This window comes from Alnus glutinosa, chromosome 1 (genome assembly GCF_958979055.1).
Source record: "Alnus glutinosa chromosome 1, dhAlnGlut1.1, whole genome shotgun sequence".
NCBI lineage: Eukaryota > Viridiplantae > Streptophyta > Magnoliopsida > Fagales > Betulaceae > Alnus > Alnus glutinosa.
Genome location: NC_084886.1, coordinates 17,281,372 through 17,298,672, shown reverse-complemented (window position 1 = coordinate 17,298,672; position 17,301 = coordinate 17,281,372). Strand labels below are relative to the sequence as shown.

The window sequence follows — 17,301 nt, the reverse complement described above, 5'->3', positions numbered from 1 at the left end:
AATATATTTAAAATAAGAATAAAAAATAATCAAAAAATTGTAAAAAAAAAAAAAAAAAACTGGAAATAAACTAATAAAAATTTTGAATCAAAAAATAAAAATTTGGTTTTTTTAATGTTTTTTTGTTTCGTTTTTTTAATTTGTTTTATATATATATATATATACAAATTTCCTTTCCTTCTAAAACACGTTTCCGCTCTGCACCCTCTCTCTTCTTCCCCAACGTCTCGTCTTCGCGCCCAGTTCTCTAATTTTGCCAAATACCTCTTTATCCCTAATTCTCTAATTTTTCTTCGCCGGCGATTCAGGCCACGGAAAGTCTAAGTTAAACAAGGTGTGAACCTCCTCTCTCTTAATTGAACCTATTTAGTCGAACTCCTTTTCTCTTTAGCTGTGTGCGGAAGGTGAGCGTTCTGTAGTTTCTATCGTCAAATTCTCTGGTCACTTCAATTTGATTTCGGTGTGAAATTGTGGCTTTGGATTTTGGATTTAAGGGTCTGTGCCTGTTATAGGGTTTGGTTTATGGAAGTTTTTGGAGGGTTTTAGTGATTGGTTTTGTTGGGTTTTGAGAATTTGCTCGTTCATCTGTTGCTTGCTCTATTTGATTTGTTTGTACCTTTGGTTTTTGGCGTTCATGAATTTTTCGATAATATGGATCCGGAATTCGTGAACTTGTGATTGCAATGCGTTGAAGTTCAATGTGTTCTTCATTCGAACTATTTTAGGCACTGGTTCCTGATTTTCTTTTCTAGTGTAGGTTTGGAATTGATAAAGGAAGCTTGATTTTGTATCTTCCTATTTTAGTTTCTAAATAAGAAAACTGTCTGAAAAATCTTTCTTTGGCTCATCCATGTCTAAAATGCTCTCAAAGTTCCAACTTCCCAAGCTTCTCTGTCATCCACTTTACCGAAGAAAAACCAGTACCGATCTACTGCCTTACAACTTCTTATACAACCCTTTCTGCACCACGGCCGACTCAACCCAAATCGCCGAGTCGCCCGAGCTTCCAAGCTGGATCAAATTCAGTGAGACCCAGAACTCTGCAACCGCAGATTCAGATGATGACTTTGTCATACCTTCACTTGCTCATTGGGTTGAGAACCACAAACTCCATGATCATGGCAAAGTTGTTAAGCCAACGCTAAGCGAAACCACCGAAACCGACGTCGACAAGATCAGTAAAATCCTCAAGAATCAGTACCCATCGCCAGATGATGTAGCTCAAGCTCTAAAGGGGTCTGGTTTTATTGCATCAACCAGTTTGGTTGAACAGCTTCTGAAGAGGTTTAGCAGCGATTGGATCCCCGCTTTCGGAGTTTTCATTTGGGCAAAAATGCAAACAGGTTATAGGCATTCGCCAGAGCTATATGACTTCATGGTTGATGTCTTAGGAAAATCGAGGAAGTTTCATACCATGTGGGAGTTGGTGGATGAAATGAATCAGTTAGGAGGGTATGTCACATTGGTCACAATGAGTAAGGTCATGAGGAGGCTTGCAAAGGCTGGTAGGTACAAGGAGGCAGTTGAGGCATTTAGGAACATAGTCCGGTTTGGTGTGAGCAAAGATATCAGAGCAATGAATGTACTGATGGATGCGTTGGTGAAAGAGAATAGTGTTGAGCATGCCCATGATGTTTTCTTGGAGTTCAAGAATGTGATACCTTTGAATTCTCACTCTCTCAATGTTTTGATACATGGGTGGTGCAAAGCCAGGAAATTAGACCATGCCAAAAAGGCTATGGAGGATATGGAGAAACATGGGTTTCAGCCCGATGTATCCTCCTATACATGTTTCATTAAAGCGTATTCTCATGACAAGGATTTTCGCAAAGTGGATGAAATTCTTGATGAAATGAAAGATAGGGGGTGCACACCTAATGTGGTGACTTATACTATTGTAATGCATGCTCTAGGTAAGGCAGGGCGGGTAACTGAAGCTTTGGAGGTTTATGAGAAGATGAAGATGAAGGGTTGTGTTCCTGATACTTCATTTTATAGCTCTTTGATATTCATTCTTGGTAAGGCTGGTAGGCTTAAAGATGCACACGATTTATTTGAGGATATGGGGAAGCAGGGAGTTAATCGAGACGTACTGACGTATAATACTTTGATTTCTTGTTATTGCTCGCATTTGCAAGAAGAAACAGCTTTGAAGTTGCTTCAGAAAATGGAAGAGGATTCTTGCAAGCCAGATCTTAAGACTTATGCTCCTCTATTGAAGATGTGCTGCAGAAAGAAGAGAATGAAGGTGCTTTATATCTTGTTAGACCACATGTTTAGAAATGACATTAGTATTGAAGTTGGAACTTACTCACTTTTGGTGCGCGGTTTATGTAAGAACGGAAAACTCGAACACGCATGCTTGTTTTTTGAAGAGATGGTGTTGAATGGAATGGTTCCAAATGACTGCACATACAAGATGTTGATGGAAGAACTTGAGGGCAAGAGTATGACAAAAGCAAAGGAACACATTGAGAAGTTGATGTCAAATGCAAGAGAACAAAGAAGCATTTAACACACCTTTTAGAGTGCCTTGTACAAATCAGGATGAATTGGTTCAGCTGTTTAATACAATGGTTATGTTAAGTTTTTAATAGATTTCCAATGTTACAGGCATGAGGCAACTCTTCATTAGTATAGTCTCTCTCATTCCATCTAGTTTTGTGAATCTATTACAATGAAAGCAACTATTTTATTTACTCAGATGATCAATGAATAATTTCGTATGATTTTAGGCTGATAATCAAATATGTCATGCCATAAGTTAATAAATTACCGACGTGTGATGTGGGTCATTTGAACTTTGAGCACGTCAACTTTTTCTTTCTCCAGTTTTCAAGTAACTTTGGAGGACAAATTACCACTTCCCCTGTTGTTGTAACTTAAAATTCTGCTCTTCAGATAGTTAATAGGACCAGAGTGTTTGACACAATATTGTCTGTCACTGGTTTTTGGGCTTCCAGAAGGTTAGGATATTGACTAAAATTTACATATTTTAGTCATTTATGCAAATTTGATCTCTTTTTTCATTTGTATTTCCTTCATTTATGTTTGCATGTTATTCGTGTGTTGGATTCAAGTGTGTTGTGTGACCCATAATGTTGCTCATTATCTCTTTTTTTTTTTTTTTGGTAGTTCGGTGGAAGGAAATATTATCAATTTAAAGACGACCTGAGATGGTAAAGTGAATTTTTGAATTGTTCCTGTTGATTTAATTTTTAAATCTGTACGTTTTTGACATGGTTATTTCTTGGATCCAGTCGGCGCTCTTCAACTTCCATTCTTTTCTAACAGTAGTACTGTTGGGAATTTGTGCCTGCACTTATTTGAAGATGCATTTTCCAGCAATACTTGAACAGATAATGGGGTATGTTCTATCTGTTGTCCTTATTGTGTTTTTATTTCCGTTATTGTTGTGTATGATCAAAAGATATTTCTTGTAGTTGTTTTATTTTAGTAGGTTTTTTTTCTGGCATTTAGCCTGTTAAAGATAGTGATTTAACTACCCAAAAAAACTAATATTCAACCAAAAAAAAAAGTCAGCAGTGCACTTTGAATAGCAAAGTGAGCATTCTTCACTTCACAGTTCACACTGAAGAATGAAAGACGTTGTGTACCACAACACAATCTATGGACCCTACTTGGGAAACCAACTCCATATAGCCACTGCAATTTGGACTCCCAGGACCTAACCAGATTTTCTTAGTGCCAGGCTGTAAAATATAAGGATTTGTGTTTGTGCTGCCTTACCAAATGTTGGTAGAGGCTGTTTGTATATATAGAGAAACTAGAACATAGTTACATGAGTTTAGGAGACTACAATTCTGATAGGAATGAAACACTACAATCTAATCTGAGTATTTGAATTCAAAATATTATCTTATCACTAGTTCCTATAATCTAGGTTTTATCTTCATCTTGAGAGCGCATAGAATTAGGAACTTTATCTCGAGAAGACATATCTAGCTGAGGGGTAGATATGTCTTTAACATGCCCCTGCAATCTTAACGGTATAGGGAGAACGTTGAGATTGGTACGAAGGAAAGCAAAACGGGCGGAGGAGAGAGGCTTGGTGAGAACATCCGCTAGTTGATCCTTGCTGGAGATGAATTGAATGCGGATGATCTTCTTAGCAACCATGTCTCGAACAAAATGAAAGTCAATTTCGACATGTTTTGTTCGTGCATGGAAAACTGGATTTGAAGATAGGTATGTAGCTCCGATGTTGTCACACCATAGTGTAGGAGGACGTGTAAAGCGGAGCCCAAGTTCAGAACATAGAGACATAATCCAGGAGAGTTCAGCTGCAGTGTTTGCTAGGGATTTGTATTCGGCCTCGGTGCTGGAGCGTGCAACAGTGTGTTGCTTTCGACAGCTCCATGAAATAAGATTTTTTCCAAGGAAAATACAATATCCACCCGTAGAGCGACGATCATCTTGGTCTCCAGCCCAATCTGCGTCGGAGTAGGCCTCAATGGATGCTGTTGGGGCACGGTAGAAGTGAAGACCATACTGAACTGTTTCCTTGAGATACCTTAAGAGTCTCTTTACAGCCTGCCAGTGTAGATCCGTGGGATTATGCATGAATTGAGCAAGTTTGTTCACACAGAATGAGATGTCCGGTCTTGTGATGCAGAGGTATTGCAATGCACCTACTATGCTGCGGAATAAAGTTGGATCAGAGAATAAATCACCTTCAAAAGCCGAGAGGTGAGTAGAAGATGCCATTGGACAGTTGATCAGTTTGGCCTCAATCATTTTGGTCCTTTTGAGAATGTCCAAAATGTACCGATGCTGAGACAGGATAAAACCAGTGGAGCTTGGAAGAACTTCAATTCCTAGGAAAAAATGGAGTTTCCCGAGGTCTTTGACAGCAAATTCCTGTTTCAATGTCTGTAACAGTGTAGAAACTGCAGATGGTTTAGATGATGTGATTAGAATGTCATCTACATAAATGAGTACTAGAGTAGTGTAAGCAGCCGACTTATAGATGAAGAGAGATGTGTCTGATTTGGATCCATGAAAACCAAGCTCCAATAGTTTACCACTAAGTCTGGAGAACCAGGCTCTTGGGGCTTGTTTGAGGCCATATAAAGCCTTTGTGAGTTTACAAACATGATCTGGAAACTGAGGATGAGGAAAACCGGGAGGCTGAGACATGTATACCACTTCAGAAATATTCCCATGAAGGAATGCATTTTGTATGTCAATTTGATGAATCGGCCAGCCATTGGACAGAGCAATTGATAGAACAATGCGTACCGTAGTAGGTTTGATCACAGGGCTGTAGGTTTCACCATAGTCAATGCCCGGTTGTTGATGAAATCCCTTAGCAACTAGCCTTGCTTTGTACCTTTCAATCGATCCATCAGCCTTCCGCTTTATCCGAAAAACCCATTTGCAGCCAATTATATTAGAAGCTAATTCAGGAGGAACCAGGGTCCAAGTCTGGTTCTGTAGTAAAGCATCAAATTCGGTGTTCATGGCAGCTCTCCAATTTTTATCCTTCACAGCTGTAGAGTGACGTTGTGGGAGCTGTGTTGCTGACTGTGGTAGGAGAATGGGCAGGGAGAGCTGTTGCCGAGTATTGCAAGAGTTTGACTCAAGGGAGGATGAGGGAGGAGTATATGGAAAAGTAGATTCATTGAAAATAACATCTCTTGAGATGTAGAGGCGATTTGTGGGCAAGTGGAGGCATTTGTAGCCTTTGTGAAGAGGACTATAGCCAAGGAATAAACAAGGGACAGAACGTGGCTGAAACTTGTTTGAATTATATGGACGTAAGTTGGGCCAACATAGACAACCAAAGGTGCGTAAGAAGGGATAATCCGGAGAACATTTGAAAAGTGTTTCAAATGGAGAATGATTTTGTAGAACTGTGGTAGGCATGCGATTGATTAGATAGCATGCAGTGGAAAAAGCATCATCCCAAAATTTGAAGGGTAAATGAGCATGAGAGAGTAGTGCTAGACCGGTTTCGACAATATGTCGATGTTTTCGTTCGATAGCACCATTTTGTTGGTGAGTATGTGGGCAAGACACACGATGCTGAATGCCAAGTTGCTTGAGTAGGTTATTGACAGGACGGTATTCACCACCCCAATCGGATTGAATTGCTTTTATTTTGGTCATAAAGAACCGTTCAACATATAATTTAAAAGTGCAGAAAACTGAAAGAACATCACTCTTTAAGGATATTGGATAAAGCCAAGTATATTTGCTAAAAGCATCAAGAAAGGAAACATAATACTTAGCACCAGACCTAGAGCTAACTGGGGCTGGTCCCCATACATCAGTATAGATTAAATCAAGAGGACAATTTGCAGAACCGGAAGCTGAAGAAAAAGGGAGTTGCTTGCTTTTTGCACCAAGGCAGGCAGTGCAAACAGTGGAGTCATTTGGAGAAGCAACTGGAAGCTGAAAACGAGAAAGGACATGGCGGACAACCTTCAAGGTGGGATGGCCCAGCCGTGAGTGCCATTGAAAACCAGAAACACGTTCACCCACCAAGGCATGACGGGGATGTTTATTTGTGGGAAAAAATTGATATAGTCCATGTTTATTCGGCCCGTGGAGGAGGAGTTTCCCCGTGCGACGGTCCTTTAAGAAAAAATGGGAAGGATGGAATTCAAAGAATGTATTAGTATCTTTGGTGAATTTCTGAACAGAGATGAGGTTCTTGGAAATTTGAGGAACATGCAGAATATCAAGGAGATCAAAATGAGAACTAGGAGTAGAGAGTCGAGTTGTACCAATGTGTTTGATTGAGAGCCCCTTACCGTTGCCAATACGAATTTGATCTGAGCCCAAGTAGTCTTCAGCCTTGATATTTAAATTGGAGAGATCAGATGTCAGATGGTGTGTAGCGCCAGAATCTGGGTACCAGTTCTGATCAGTGCTGCTGGATGGGGCAGAGAGATAGGCCTGAGCCTGAGAAGGCTGTTCTCGAGTGTATGCCTCATTGAACCTATTGTAACAATCCAAGGCAATGTGACCATAGCGGTTGCATACCTGACATAATGGTCAGTTGGAGGAGGATCCACGGCCAGAAGAGGGTCCTCGGCCTCTGCCACGAAATGGCCTGGAAGTGCCAGAGAAGCCACGGCCAGAAGAATGATTACCGCGGGAACCACGCATGCCACGGTTTGAGTGTGGAGAAGAGTTGCCCCGGGAGGCAAAGTTTGCACCAGCAACAGAGAGATCAATAGAGGCTTGATGCTTCTCTAAGCGCATCTCATGAGAGAGGAGATGGCCGTAGATTTCATCCACAGAGAGTGGTTCGGCTCTGGTTGTAACAGAGGTTACAAACGGATCAAAGTCAGAGCCGAGTCCAGCTAGAAGGAAGGACACCTTCTCAAAGTCATTGAGAGGTTGACCTACGACAGCAAGAGCATCACACAACGTCTGAAATGTGTGGAAGTAGTCAGCGATGGAGGAAGATCCTTTCTTAAGAGTCGCCAATTGATAATGCACCTGCATGGTGCGTGCCTTTGTCTGAGATGTAAAGAGGGTCTCCAAGGTCGTCCATGCTTCGCGGGAGGTGGCACAGCGAGTAACATGGGTCAGCATTTTTTCCGAAAGAGCTGAGTTAATAGCTCCGAGCAGCAGTTGATCTTGCATGCTCCAATGGAGGAAGGCCGGATTGGGAGACGTGGTGGAGACACCATCTTTGGTGGATGTCACAGTGGGAGGAGGGCAGGGTGTGGAACCATCAACATAACCAAATATGTTGCCGCCTTTGAGGTGTGGAACGATCTGAGGCAGCCAGACCGGATAGTTATCATTGGTGAGTTTGATAGGATTAAAATTGGTGAAGGTCACCAACGAAGGTGGTTGTGGAGGTGGGTTAGAGGCAGACATGACCGAAACTTGGGAAGGGAAAAAAAGAAGAAGAAGAGAGAGGACGTGAGTCACTGTTGTGGCTCTGATACCATGTAAAATATAAGGATTTGTGTTTGTGCTGCCTTACCAAATGTTGGTAGAGGCTGTTTGTATATATAGAGAAACTAGAACATAGTTACATGAGTTTAGGAGACTACAATTCTGATAGGAATGAAACACTACAATCTAATCTGAGTATTTGAATTCAAAATATTATCTTATCACTAGTTCCTATAATCTAGGTTTTATCTTCATCTTGAGAGCGCATAGAATTAGGAACTTTATCTCGAGAAGACATATCTAGCTGAGGGGTAGATATGTCTTTAACACAGGCTACCCTGAGTTGAATTCTCCTTTTCACTCTTCCAGAGAACATTTTAAACCATGGCTGTACAAAATATGATGATGTCAATCTGTACCATCTTTTATTTTTCAAACAATTCTCTAAAAATAGTTTTAGACAATTTTTCTGAAAATGAGAAATAATTTCCTATATAATGAAATGTCATTGCAGGTTGTCTAATGACCAGTTGTTATGGTCACTAGACAACCTGCCGAGATATAAGGCAGACACAAGATGTGTTAAGGCAGATTACTTCGACTAGTCTGAAAATTATCTGTTGTCCGTTTAGTGTTGTTTTGATAATCTATTTTTTCCAAATTTATGTACGGTTTGTCATTATCTATTTGCTTTATCCATGTTAAGCACGTTTCAGTGTTATTACAAGATTGGTTAGCCACAGTAATATGTGTTCTCTTGAATTGACGCTTGATTTGTATGAATTGGTTACAGAGGGTCCTAATGACTGATATGCTTATCTGACAGGTTTCGTGGTTTCTTTTGGAAGGCAGCCAGAATAGGTAGGCCTTTTGTTTGATGTTTTACCATCATCTTTGTTGGACTAGTCCACCACTACTCCATGTTTTCTTCTTCTCATGGATTTATTGCCTTCCATTTCTTGGCATCAAGGTAAACATAAAAAGAAGAATACAAAAGGGAACTGTTTCTTCAATTACCTTCGTAGTAGTTTTATTTTATTTTATTTCATTTCATGTGGTCGATGCCCTCAGATGTCATCCAAAAAAAGCTTTAAAAAAAAATAAAAATAAATTGAGTGATGCCCTATAAATCCCTGATATAACGTTTCTTGATCTAAAACCCATTACTTTCGAATTACTTTAAAAGAATTTGAGAGCACAAAAATAAAGAGAGATACTGATTTGGGTGTATTGATCCAAACAGAGTTACATTCAATTACAAATGGATGTGATTAATCTAAAATTTTGCAAGACGGCTAGTAGCAATATGACCAGAGGGACTTATCAAAAAAAGCAATATGACCAGAGGGTCTGCTAAATTGCAGATTTCCCTTTGATGATGTTTAGCCTGTCTGACATTCAAACTTGTAAAACACAATAAAGTGATAGATGGAACTGCCATTAAAGCACTTATTAACAGATTAATAGTCACTTCAGAATGGCATATACATCACATATCCTGGATCAAGTAAAGACTCTGGGGTTCCAGTAAGCCACTGCTACATCTATTTCATTTGGAATTGATGATCTTTTAACAGTACCTTCTAAGGGATGGTTAGTCCAAGATGCGGAACAACAAAGTTCAGTTTTGGAAAAACACCATCATTATGGAAATATACACGCAGTAGAAAAATTAGGACAATCCATTGAGATATGGTATGCTACAAGTGAATATTAATATGCACACTATGAAAGAGTAAATGAAGTAGCGATTATATTTTGATAGGATATACATTTATTCAGGGTACTATGAACTTCTAATAGACTGCTTTATATTGCATTACAATCTGAAACGCTCACATTTCCTTGTTTGTATTTTCTGAAAAAGGTGAGCGCTTGAGCCCGTGGGTGGCTCTTGGATGCTTCACAATGGGTGTGTCAATTATCTTTTTCTGAGCCCCATCTTTTCCATTTATTCTGATGTAAGCTTTGCTTTTTTTCTTCTCACATGGCAAAAATCTCACTCCTTGAAATTGGTATTATCAAATGTTCTATGTGATGAGAATACTGTTAACCACTCGTTCAAGTCCTAGTTGACATACTCATATTAAAGGTAGACAATCATTCTCAGGATATTTGTTTATTAATGATGCAAGCTTCATTGCAAATATTTGATCATTATTTGTAAAAATTCTTTTCATGGTAATGGGTATGATGGAACAAGTATCATGTGCCAAGTCAGAGACTTTTGTTATATATTATTACAGTTTATTGAAACATGCATGTTAAGTGGAAAATCCAACATGAATGCACATGAAATATTTATTTGAAAGAAATTCCATTTAGTATGACAACAACCTATGTATGTCAGCCAGATTATAGATTCTGAGACTGGTAAGCTACTCAACAGCACGTGTAAAATTTTGGATTGAAGCATGCTATCCGTGTTTTCTTGTAACAAAGTGTGCATGAAGGTTGAATGAAAGGTCTTGTGTGGACAGGGTGAGGTTACACACATTATAATAATTTTACTTTTACTTTATGAAACAGTGAAATTGGGAAGAATATGAAGAAAGAAAAGTACGAGCTCAAGCTGAAATTAGAGCAGTAGGGGTCTTCAAGCCAATAGGGATACATGCAATGATATGAACTGACTTCTTCATGGGTTTCTTTTGATTGCTTCCATCGGCAACTCTCACCGTGTCTTCTTTGTTGTGTTCATCTTGTTCTCCCAATTGAAGAGGATAGCTTCGCAAGAACACCCTTCTGTTATTGAAGCTTTCGTGGTGGAAGCTTTTTGTTCTCAGCCTTTCCAATCCATACTAGAGAAGATAATAATGAACACCGAGCAAAGGTAGTTTTTATTAGGGTTGAAAACCTGGAGCCGCCAACCGGCTCTGGTAACCGGTTAGCTGGTTAATCGGTTAGTACCCGATTATCCGGACCGGGTACTATGGAAAACTGGAGATGAAGTTGGAGGAGCGATGGCTAGTCTGGGAGGTGATGCTGATGCCCATCCATACGTTTCCTTCACAATCAATCTCATATGATCCGTGCTTAATCTTAGTTCATTGTTTGTTACAAAGTCCTATTCCGAGGATTCCTCTGGACAGCAATAAGAATGGGCAGGATTCAGTTATTGTATATTAGGTTCAGAATCCTAATTCTTTGGTTGTTTAGATAGAGTTTTAGCTTTGGGAGTTTTGAACGAGGGTGAAATCCGTGGAATTTGTATAAGATTTAATATGGTAATATGGCAATGAGACCTATTGCTCCAGATCTGCCTATGAGTTTACCATGAAGAGAAGAATCAAAACAGAGAGAGAGTCAAACCTCAAATGGCGTTGACGCCGTCAGTTGAGGCACAGATGCTGAGATGCATAACAGATTCAACAGGATGCAATGAGTGAATGAGTGAGTGACCGAGTGTTGAGTGAAGTGAGGCTGAGGCACAGATGTGTAATTTTTTTTTTTTAAAAAAAAATTAATATATATTTTTATTATTTTATTAAATATATACCTAGTTATCGGTTATAACCGGGTATATATAAATGCTAAAACTAGTAACCGCTTCGACAAAGTCGGTTACCGGCTTAGGAGATGGAAATGATAATTATATAGTTTTTTTAAAAAAAAAAAAACAAAAAACCTTCTTTATACATAGGAGACCCTAAAGTCAAATTAACGTCATCCCATCGTTCAAAAATTAGGGACAAAAAGACTCCCTAAAAATAATGTCAAAGACTTAAGGTGGAGTTTTTTCCAACCATATTGAGTCCCTAACATGAAACACAGTTGCCTTTGCTAGAACATGAACAACAGAATTTGCCTCTCTTTTTACATGAAATACATGAAGTGAATGCAGTTCTGATTTAATATAATCAGTGAAATGTCTGATTTTGCTCAAAGAATGAATGTCTGAATTGATCTTAGTGACTACCTGCAATGCATCTCTTTCTAATATAAGGTCAAGCAAACCTGAATCTTTTGCTAGTATAATAGCATGCAAAGCGGCCTATGCCTATGCAACAAGTGGATCGGCATGAACTCGATGAGTGAGGCTATGAGCTGCCACTACTCGACCCTGAAAATCACGGACAATAATTCCAGCATTAATGCGCCCATTTTTCCAATAAATGGCAGCATCTTGATTAATTTTATAGATACTTGTTGGTGGAGCTTGCCACAAGACTAGGGTTGCAATGACCGCCAGTGGTTCCTATTCCTGATCAACTGGGCCATTTTCTCTTTTGAAATCCTCAATCCTAACATGTGATTCCTGAACTAGTTGAGTTGGTGAAGTGAAAACCCCTCCAAACACTACAGAATTTCTTCACATCCATATTTTTCGAGTTAGGATTGCCCAAAAAACAATGTCTTCGGGCTGACATCTCCTCAGAAAAGTTTCAAGAACAAAACTGAGACTGAATCCCCCACCACCACATTTTTGCAAGCTTCTAGGTCCCGAACTCTACACGTCTGTTGCTGACGAACACTTCCATAGAATGTGCACCACAATCTCAACCTCCAATGTGCAAATTGGACAAAGTCGGTCTCCCACAACTCACCTATGAAAAAGATTTTCCTTAGTAGGAAGGAGGTTGTTACAAGCTTTCCAGAGAAACATCTTTGTAGCATTTGGAACTTAAAGTCCCCATAAAACCTTCCAGATTTTAGCCCCTGTATTGGGATTTGAACGCCCACTCCTTTGAATAGTTTGATTATCTTGCTCCATGCATTAAGCACTTCGAACAGAATACTGCTCATTCTTAGTGCATCTGCATATCAATCTATCATGCGGTTGAAGATGACTTAGGGGGATGTTACAAATGACTTGAATTTCCTCCTCCATAAAAACATGAGAAATCAAATTTCTGTTCCAAATCTTAGCATCTTGATCAATAAGTGTGTTGACTTTTGCATCCACCGAGATGATTCTGCTGGGGGACTGGACAACAAAAGAGGTGGGAGTTGGCAAATAACGATCACCCCAAATTTTGATATCCTGCCCATTTCCAACTCACCATACCAAAGTACCAAACCATTTAAAACCACCGATCGAGCACTCAAAATACTCCTCTATGCGTAAGAGGGATTTCTTCCAAGGTCCGCCTCCAATATAGAACCCTAATGGTAAAATTTAGCTTGAAAAATACGGGCGGTAAGGGATTGTGGCTGTAGAAGCCTCGAGACTTGTTTAGCTAAGAGTGCTTGATTGAATACTGTCAAATCTTTGAATCCTAGCCCTCCTCGGCTCTTGGAGTACCCCATTCTCTCCCAACACAACTAATGAATCTTAGAAGTATTCTCCTTGTACCCCCACCAGAAATTCTGCATTAGGCCATTGATCTCCTTACATAATTTTTTTGGGAGTTAAAAACAATTATACAATATGTGGGTATGGATTGGGTCATCGCTTTGAGGAGAATTTCCTTTCTAGCTTGAGAAAGAAATTTTAACTTCCAATTGTTCAACCGGCTTCATACTTTATCCTTGATGCACTGAAAAGCTTGAGTTCGAGGCTTCCCCCACAAGGGTTGGTAAACCTAGGTACTTGTCATACCCCTGTGTGGATTGTAACCCTGATAGGGAGATGATTTCTTGTCTTCTAGCTGCATCCATGTTTCGGCTGAAGAAAATGGAGGTTTTATGCATGTTCAGTTGCTGCCCCGAAGCTGCTTCATAGCGTTCCAGAATCCTCATAAGCCTCTTCCATTCCATTGAGTTTGCCTTACAGAATAGAAGGTTGTCATCTAAAAAAAAAAAGGCTCACCCTAAGACCATGCTTTGAAGTTGGAACCCCAGTAATACTTCCTCTTTGTTCAGCTTGCTAGAGGAGGGAGCTTAAAGCCTCTCCACAGATAAAAAAAAAATAGGGTGATAGGGGATCTCCCTGAAGAATCTCCCTGCTAGCTTAATATCTCCCACCGTATGAACATTGATCACTATTGCATAAGATACACTTCAAACACAAGCCATAATCAGATTAACCCACCTATCATCAAACCCCATTTTGCACATAACAACCTCCAGAAAATTCCATTTCACTTTATCGTAAGCTTTACTCATATCTAGCTTTATGCTCATAAATCACCCTACTCCACGTATTTAGCTTTCATATGATCCAAGTGGATATATTCAATTTATAAATCAATATTACTCATTGGATTCAGCATGGTTTCTGTTTTCTAGCAAGATGTAAATGTGTTATATATATATAATCAAATCCTATGTCTGCCTGTGTATGATTTATTTTTGTTGAATATATTCTCCTCCTAGGTTGATGCCTTGGAAATTAATTGTTTCGGGCAAGGCACGTTGGAAACAATGGCCAAGTTGATGAAAATGGTAAACCCATGAAATTGAACGATGGGATGACGTTGATTTGACTTGGATATCTCCCAATTTAACTCGTCCAATTACTGCCCACACAATGTGCCTCTACAAGGCACGCTCATCTTTGGATTTGTTATTATCGCTTAAATGAAATGATCTATTTTATTTTTTGGATTATTTTTTACAAGTTAAGTTGTATATATATTGACACATGTTGAGTATGCTACCATATTATTTTAAAGAGCGATGCTACGTGGCAGTATATTTTTCGAAATTTATCTGAAAAAAGTATTGTGCTATGGTACATTTGTAATTCAATGTGCCATGAATAATTACAAATGTGTCATGGAGCAGCACTTTTTTTCAGATGAATTCTGGATAAAATGCTGCTCCTTAGAGTACTCCCAATGGCCTATGTATTTTTCAATCTAAAATAGCTAATCAAAATCTATTTTATCTAGTTTAGCTAATGAGTTGTAAAATGCACTATACATCTAAAAAGCACTCCCAATGGATTATCTATTTGCAACTTTAAGCTATAATAGATAACAAAAGTGCTAAAAAGATACTCCATCAGCTTACGTATTCCAACTCTATAATAGATTTTTCTTATTTCATAAATAGTGCAACTCTACAAGTAGAGTTATACTATTCACTTATCTATTTTTTTTTTTTTTTAATTCTTTATCTCCATTTTTTTAGCTTTGTTTTTTTCCTTTTTCCCTCCACCACTCACGTTCTTCATTTTTTTTTTTTTTTCTTTTCTTTATAGTAGAGATCTAAGGGAAAGTGTGTAAAGTAGTGGAATTATCAATAAGGACCCACGTGGAAAAAAAAAAATACTATAATAAAAAAAATTAATGAAAAATAATAAAAAAAATAATATAGAGTTAAGAATAGATAATCGGATGTATAGTGCATTTTAAAACTCGTTAGTTAAACTAAATAAAATAGATTTTGATTAATTATTCTAGATTGAAAAATACATAAGCCATTGGGAGTGCTCTTAGCATTAGCCTATTTTAAAGGGTTAAATACCTTACAGATACATGTGGTTAGGCTCGAAATCAAATAGTCGTCTCAGTTTTAAAAAGTGTCACAGGTGATACCTGTCGTTAATGAAAAAAATCATGTTGATACTTCTGTCAGTCCCCTGTCCATTTTTTTAACGGCTCTCCACTTCACCAACCTTACAATGCTAGCACATGTCCCTTCTTCCACATATTTCGTCCAACTAGAATTGCTCACACAGTCACACATGGCCCACGTATCATAGGTGATACTTAGGGCTTCAGTGCAACGTGGGATGAGAAAAAAAAAAACCCTCAATTTAAAAAAAAAAAAAAAAAAAACAAAAGAAAAAATTGAAGAAAAATATATTGGGGGTGGCCGGCCACCCCATTTTGGCCATGGAGCCGCCCCCAAGGGCCAAACCTCCATTTTTATTTTTTAATTTTTTGGTGTTTTGAAGGTGGTCAAACCACCCCAAATACAACCCTCCTCTTTTTTTCTTTTTTTTAAGCTTTCCTCTGGTCAAAGACTTTGATTCTTCTTTATCTCCTTTTGAATTTATGATTTCTCTAATTTTTAGTAGCCGATGGCTTTAGTTTATTAGAGCATGCTTAGTGAACTCTCCATTTTAAAATTTTCACCCAAATTTGGTAAAAAACTCAATAAAGTCCACTTCAACAAACTTTCTATAATTTATCTATTTTAGCTATTGTTAGAATTTTACTCTAAATTTAAGTCACAAATTTCATGAGCTAATGAATATTTTTTTATTCGTTTCCGACCTTTCTCCCTTCTTCACTTTTCTCTCTCTCCCCCTTCTTCACTTTTCTCTCCCGTTCATTAAGCTTCAGTTTCTCCCAAATTGGGTGATTTCGGGATTTGATTTTTTGGCGTTGTGGGGATGAAAGAAGTTGGCTTTTCAACGTTTTCTTCAATTTATGTTCATAAAGTGGGGATATTGTTTGCCAAACCATTATGGATAAGATTCACTTTGTTCATATGTGTGTGGATTTAACGTAATTTTGCTTGTTAGTATAATCTGGGTTGGACATAATTTGGTTTTTTTTTTTTTTTTTTTTTTTTTTTTCTGGTAAATATGTTTATTTGAATGGATATAAATTGAATTGTATATATAGAATACCCGCGTAGTTCCGCAGTCCCTTTCGTGTTCCTAGCCCTTGAGATGAGCCACATTACCCTTTTCAACAGGCGGAGAGATCCACCACCCGCTTGAGCATGAGTAGGGCTGTAAATGAACAAGTCCATTCAACAATCCGCTCGTATAAACTCAATTTAATTTTCATTCGTTTAATAAATGAACTATATTCGTATAAACTCACTCCACTCGTATAACTTTTTTTTTTTTTTTAATTTTTTTTTGAACATAAAGCTCGACTTCTTCATAGATAGAATAAAAACTGATCCCAACATTACAACAAAATTAGGATCTAAGGACTTGAAAGTCCCTAGTAATAGTCTCCAAAATACAAGGAGAAATTTCTTCTAACCAAACATCGTCAACAACATTAGTAATCGCAGTCTTAGCCAGAATATGAGCAGCTTCATTGAAACCTCTGGCTACATGGACAAAAGAATATGACTTTTCTTATTAATATAATAGATATAACTTGAATTATTGTTATTGTGAGTCTTGATATAGATATATGCGTGTTTGTGTGTATGTATAAATATGTGTGTGTGCATAATGAATTTATGTACATACTAAGTATACATATAAACTCGAGAATATATTATTTAAGATTCATGTTAATTTATTTAATTAACTCAAATGATAAAATCTTAACGATAACTAATTAACTAATTAGTATGGATTTATAAAAAAATAAATAAACATGATATTTACTTTATATAAGGAATGATAAGTTAATTGAGCAACTCGTGAACAAGTTCGAGCTCCCTCGAAAAATAAAGGAGTCAAGCTAAACAAATTATCTAACTCAGTGATAAGCTTGAGTTTGGCTCGTGTTCGAAATAAAATTAAATGAACAAATCTTAAAATTCAATACTAGGCTAGACTCATCTCGATTACGGCCCTAAGCATGACTCATTAACCCATAAAGGTCGAAGATACAA

At 38.1% G+C, this 17,301-nt stretch overlaps 2 protein-coding genes across 3 annotated transcripts; both read left to right on the top strand.

Moving 5' to 3' along the window:
• Positions 1-188: 188 nt before the first annotated feature.
• LOC133875388 (uncharacterized) lies at positions 189-11,377 on the top strand. 2 transcript variants are annotated; one of them, XM_062313522.1, is made up of 6 exons: positions 189-334; positions 3,136-3,179; positions 3,261-3,367; positions 8,708-8,742; positions 9,749-9,842; positions 10,411-11,377. In XM_062313522.1, the coding sequence occupies exons 2-5, from the start codon at positions 3,177-3,179 to the stop codon at positions 9,814-9,816; spliced, it is 213 nt and encodes a 70-aa protein (XP_062169506.1). In that variant the 5' UTR covers positions 189-334; positions 3,136-3,176; the 3' UTR covers positions 9,817-9,842; positions 10,411-11,377. The 2 variants fall into 2 exon arrangements, with proteins under 2 accessions (XP_062169506.1, XP_062169498.1); XM_062313514.1 differs by lacking the exon at positions 10,411-11,377 and having other exon boundaries at positions 9,749-10,158.
• Positions 341-2,596, top strand: LOC133875381 (pentatricopeptide repeat-containing protein At3g22670, mitochondrial-like). Its single transcript, XM_062313504.1, has one exon. The coding sequence runs from the start codon at positions 851-853 to the stop codon at positions 2,513-2,515; it is 1,665 nt and encodes a 554-aa protein (XP_062169488.1). The 5' UTR covers positions 341-850; the 3' UTR covers positions 2,516-2,596.
• Positions 11,378-17,301: the final 5,924 nt, after the last annotated feature.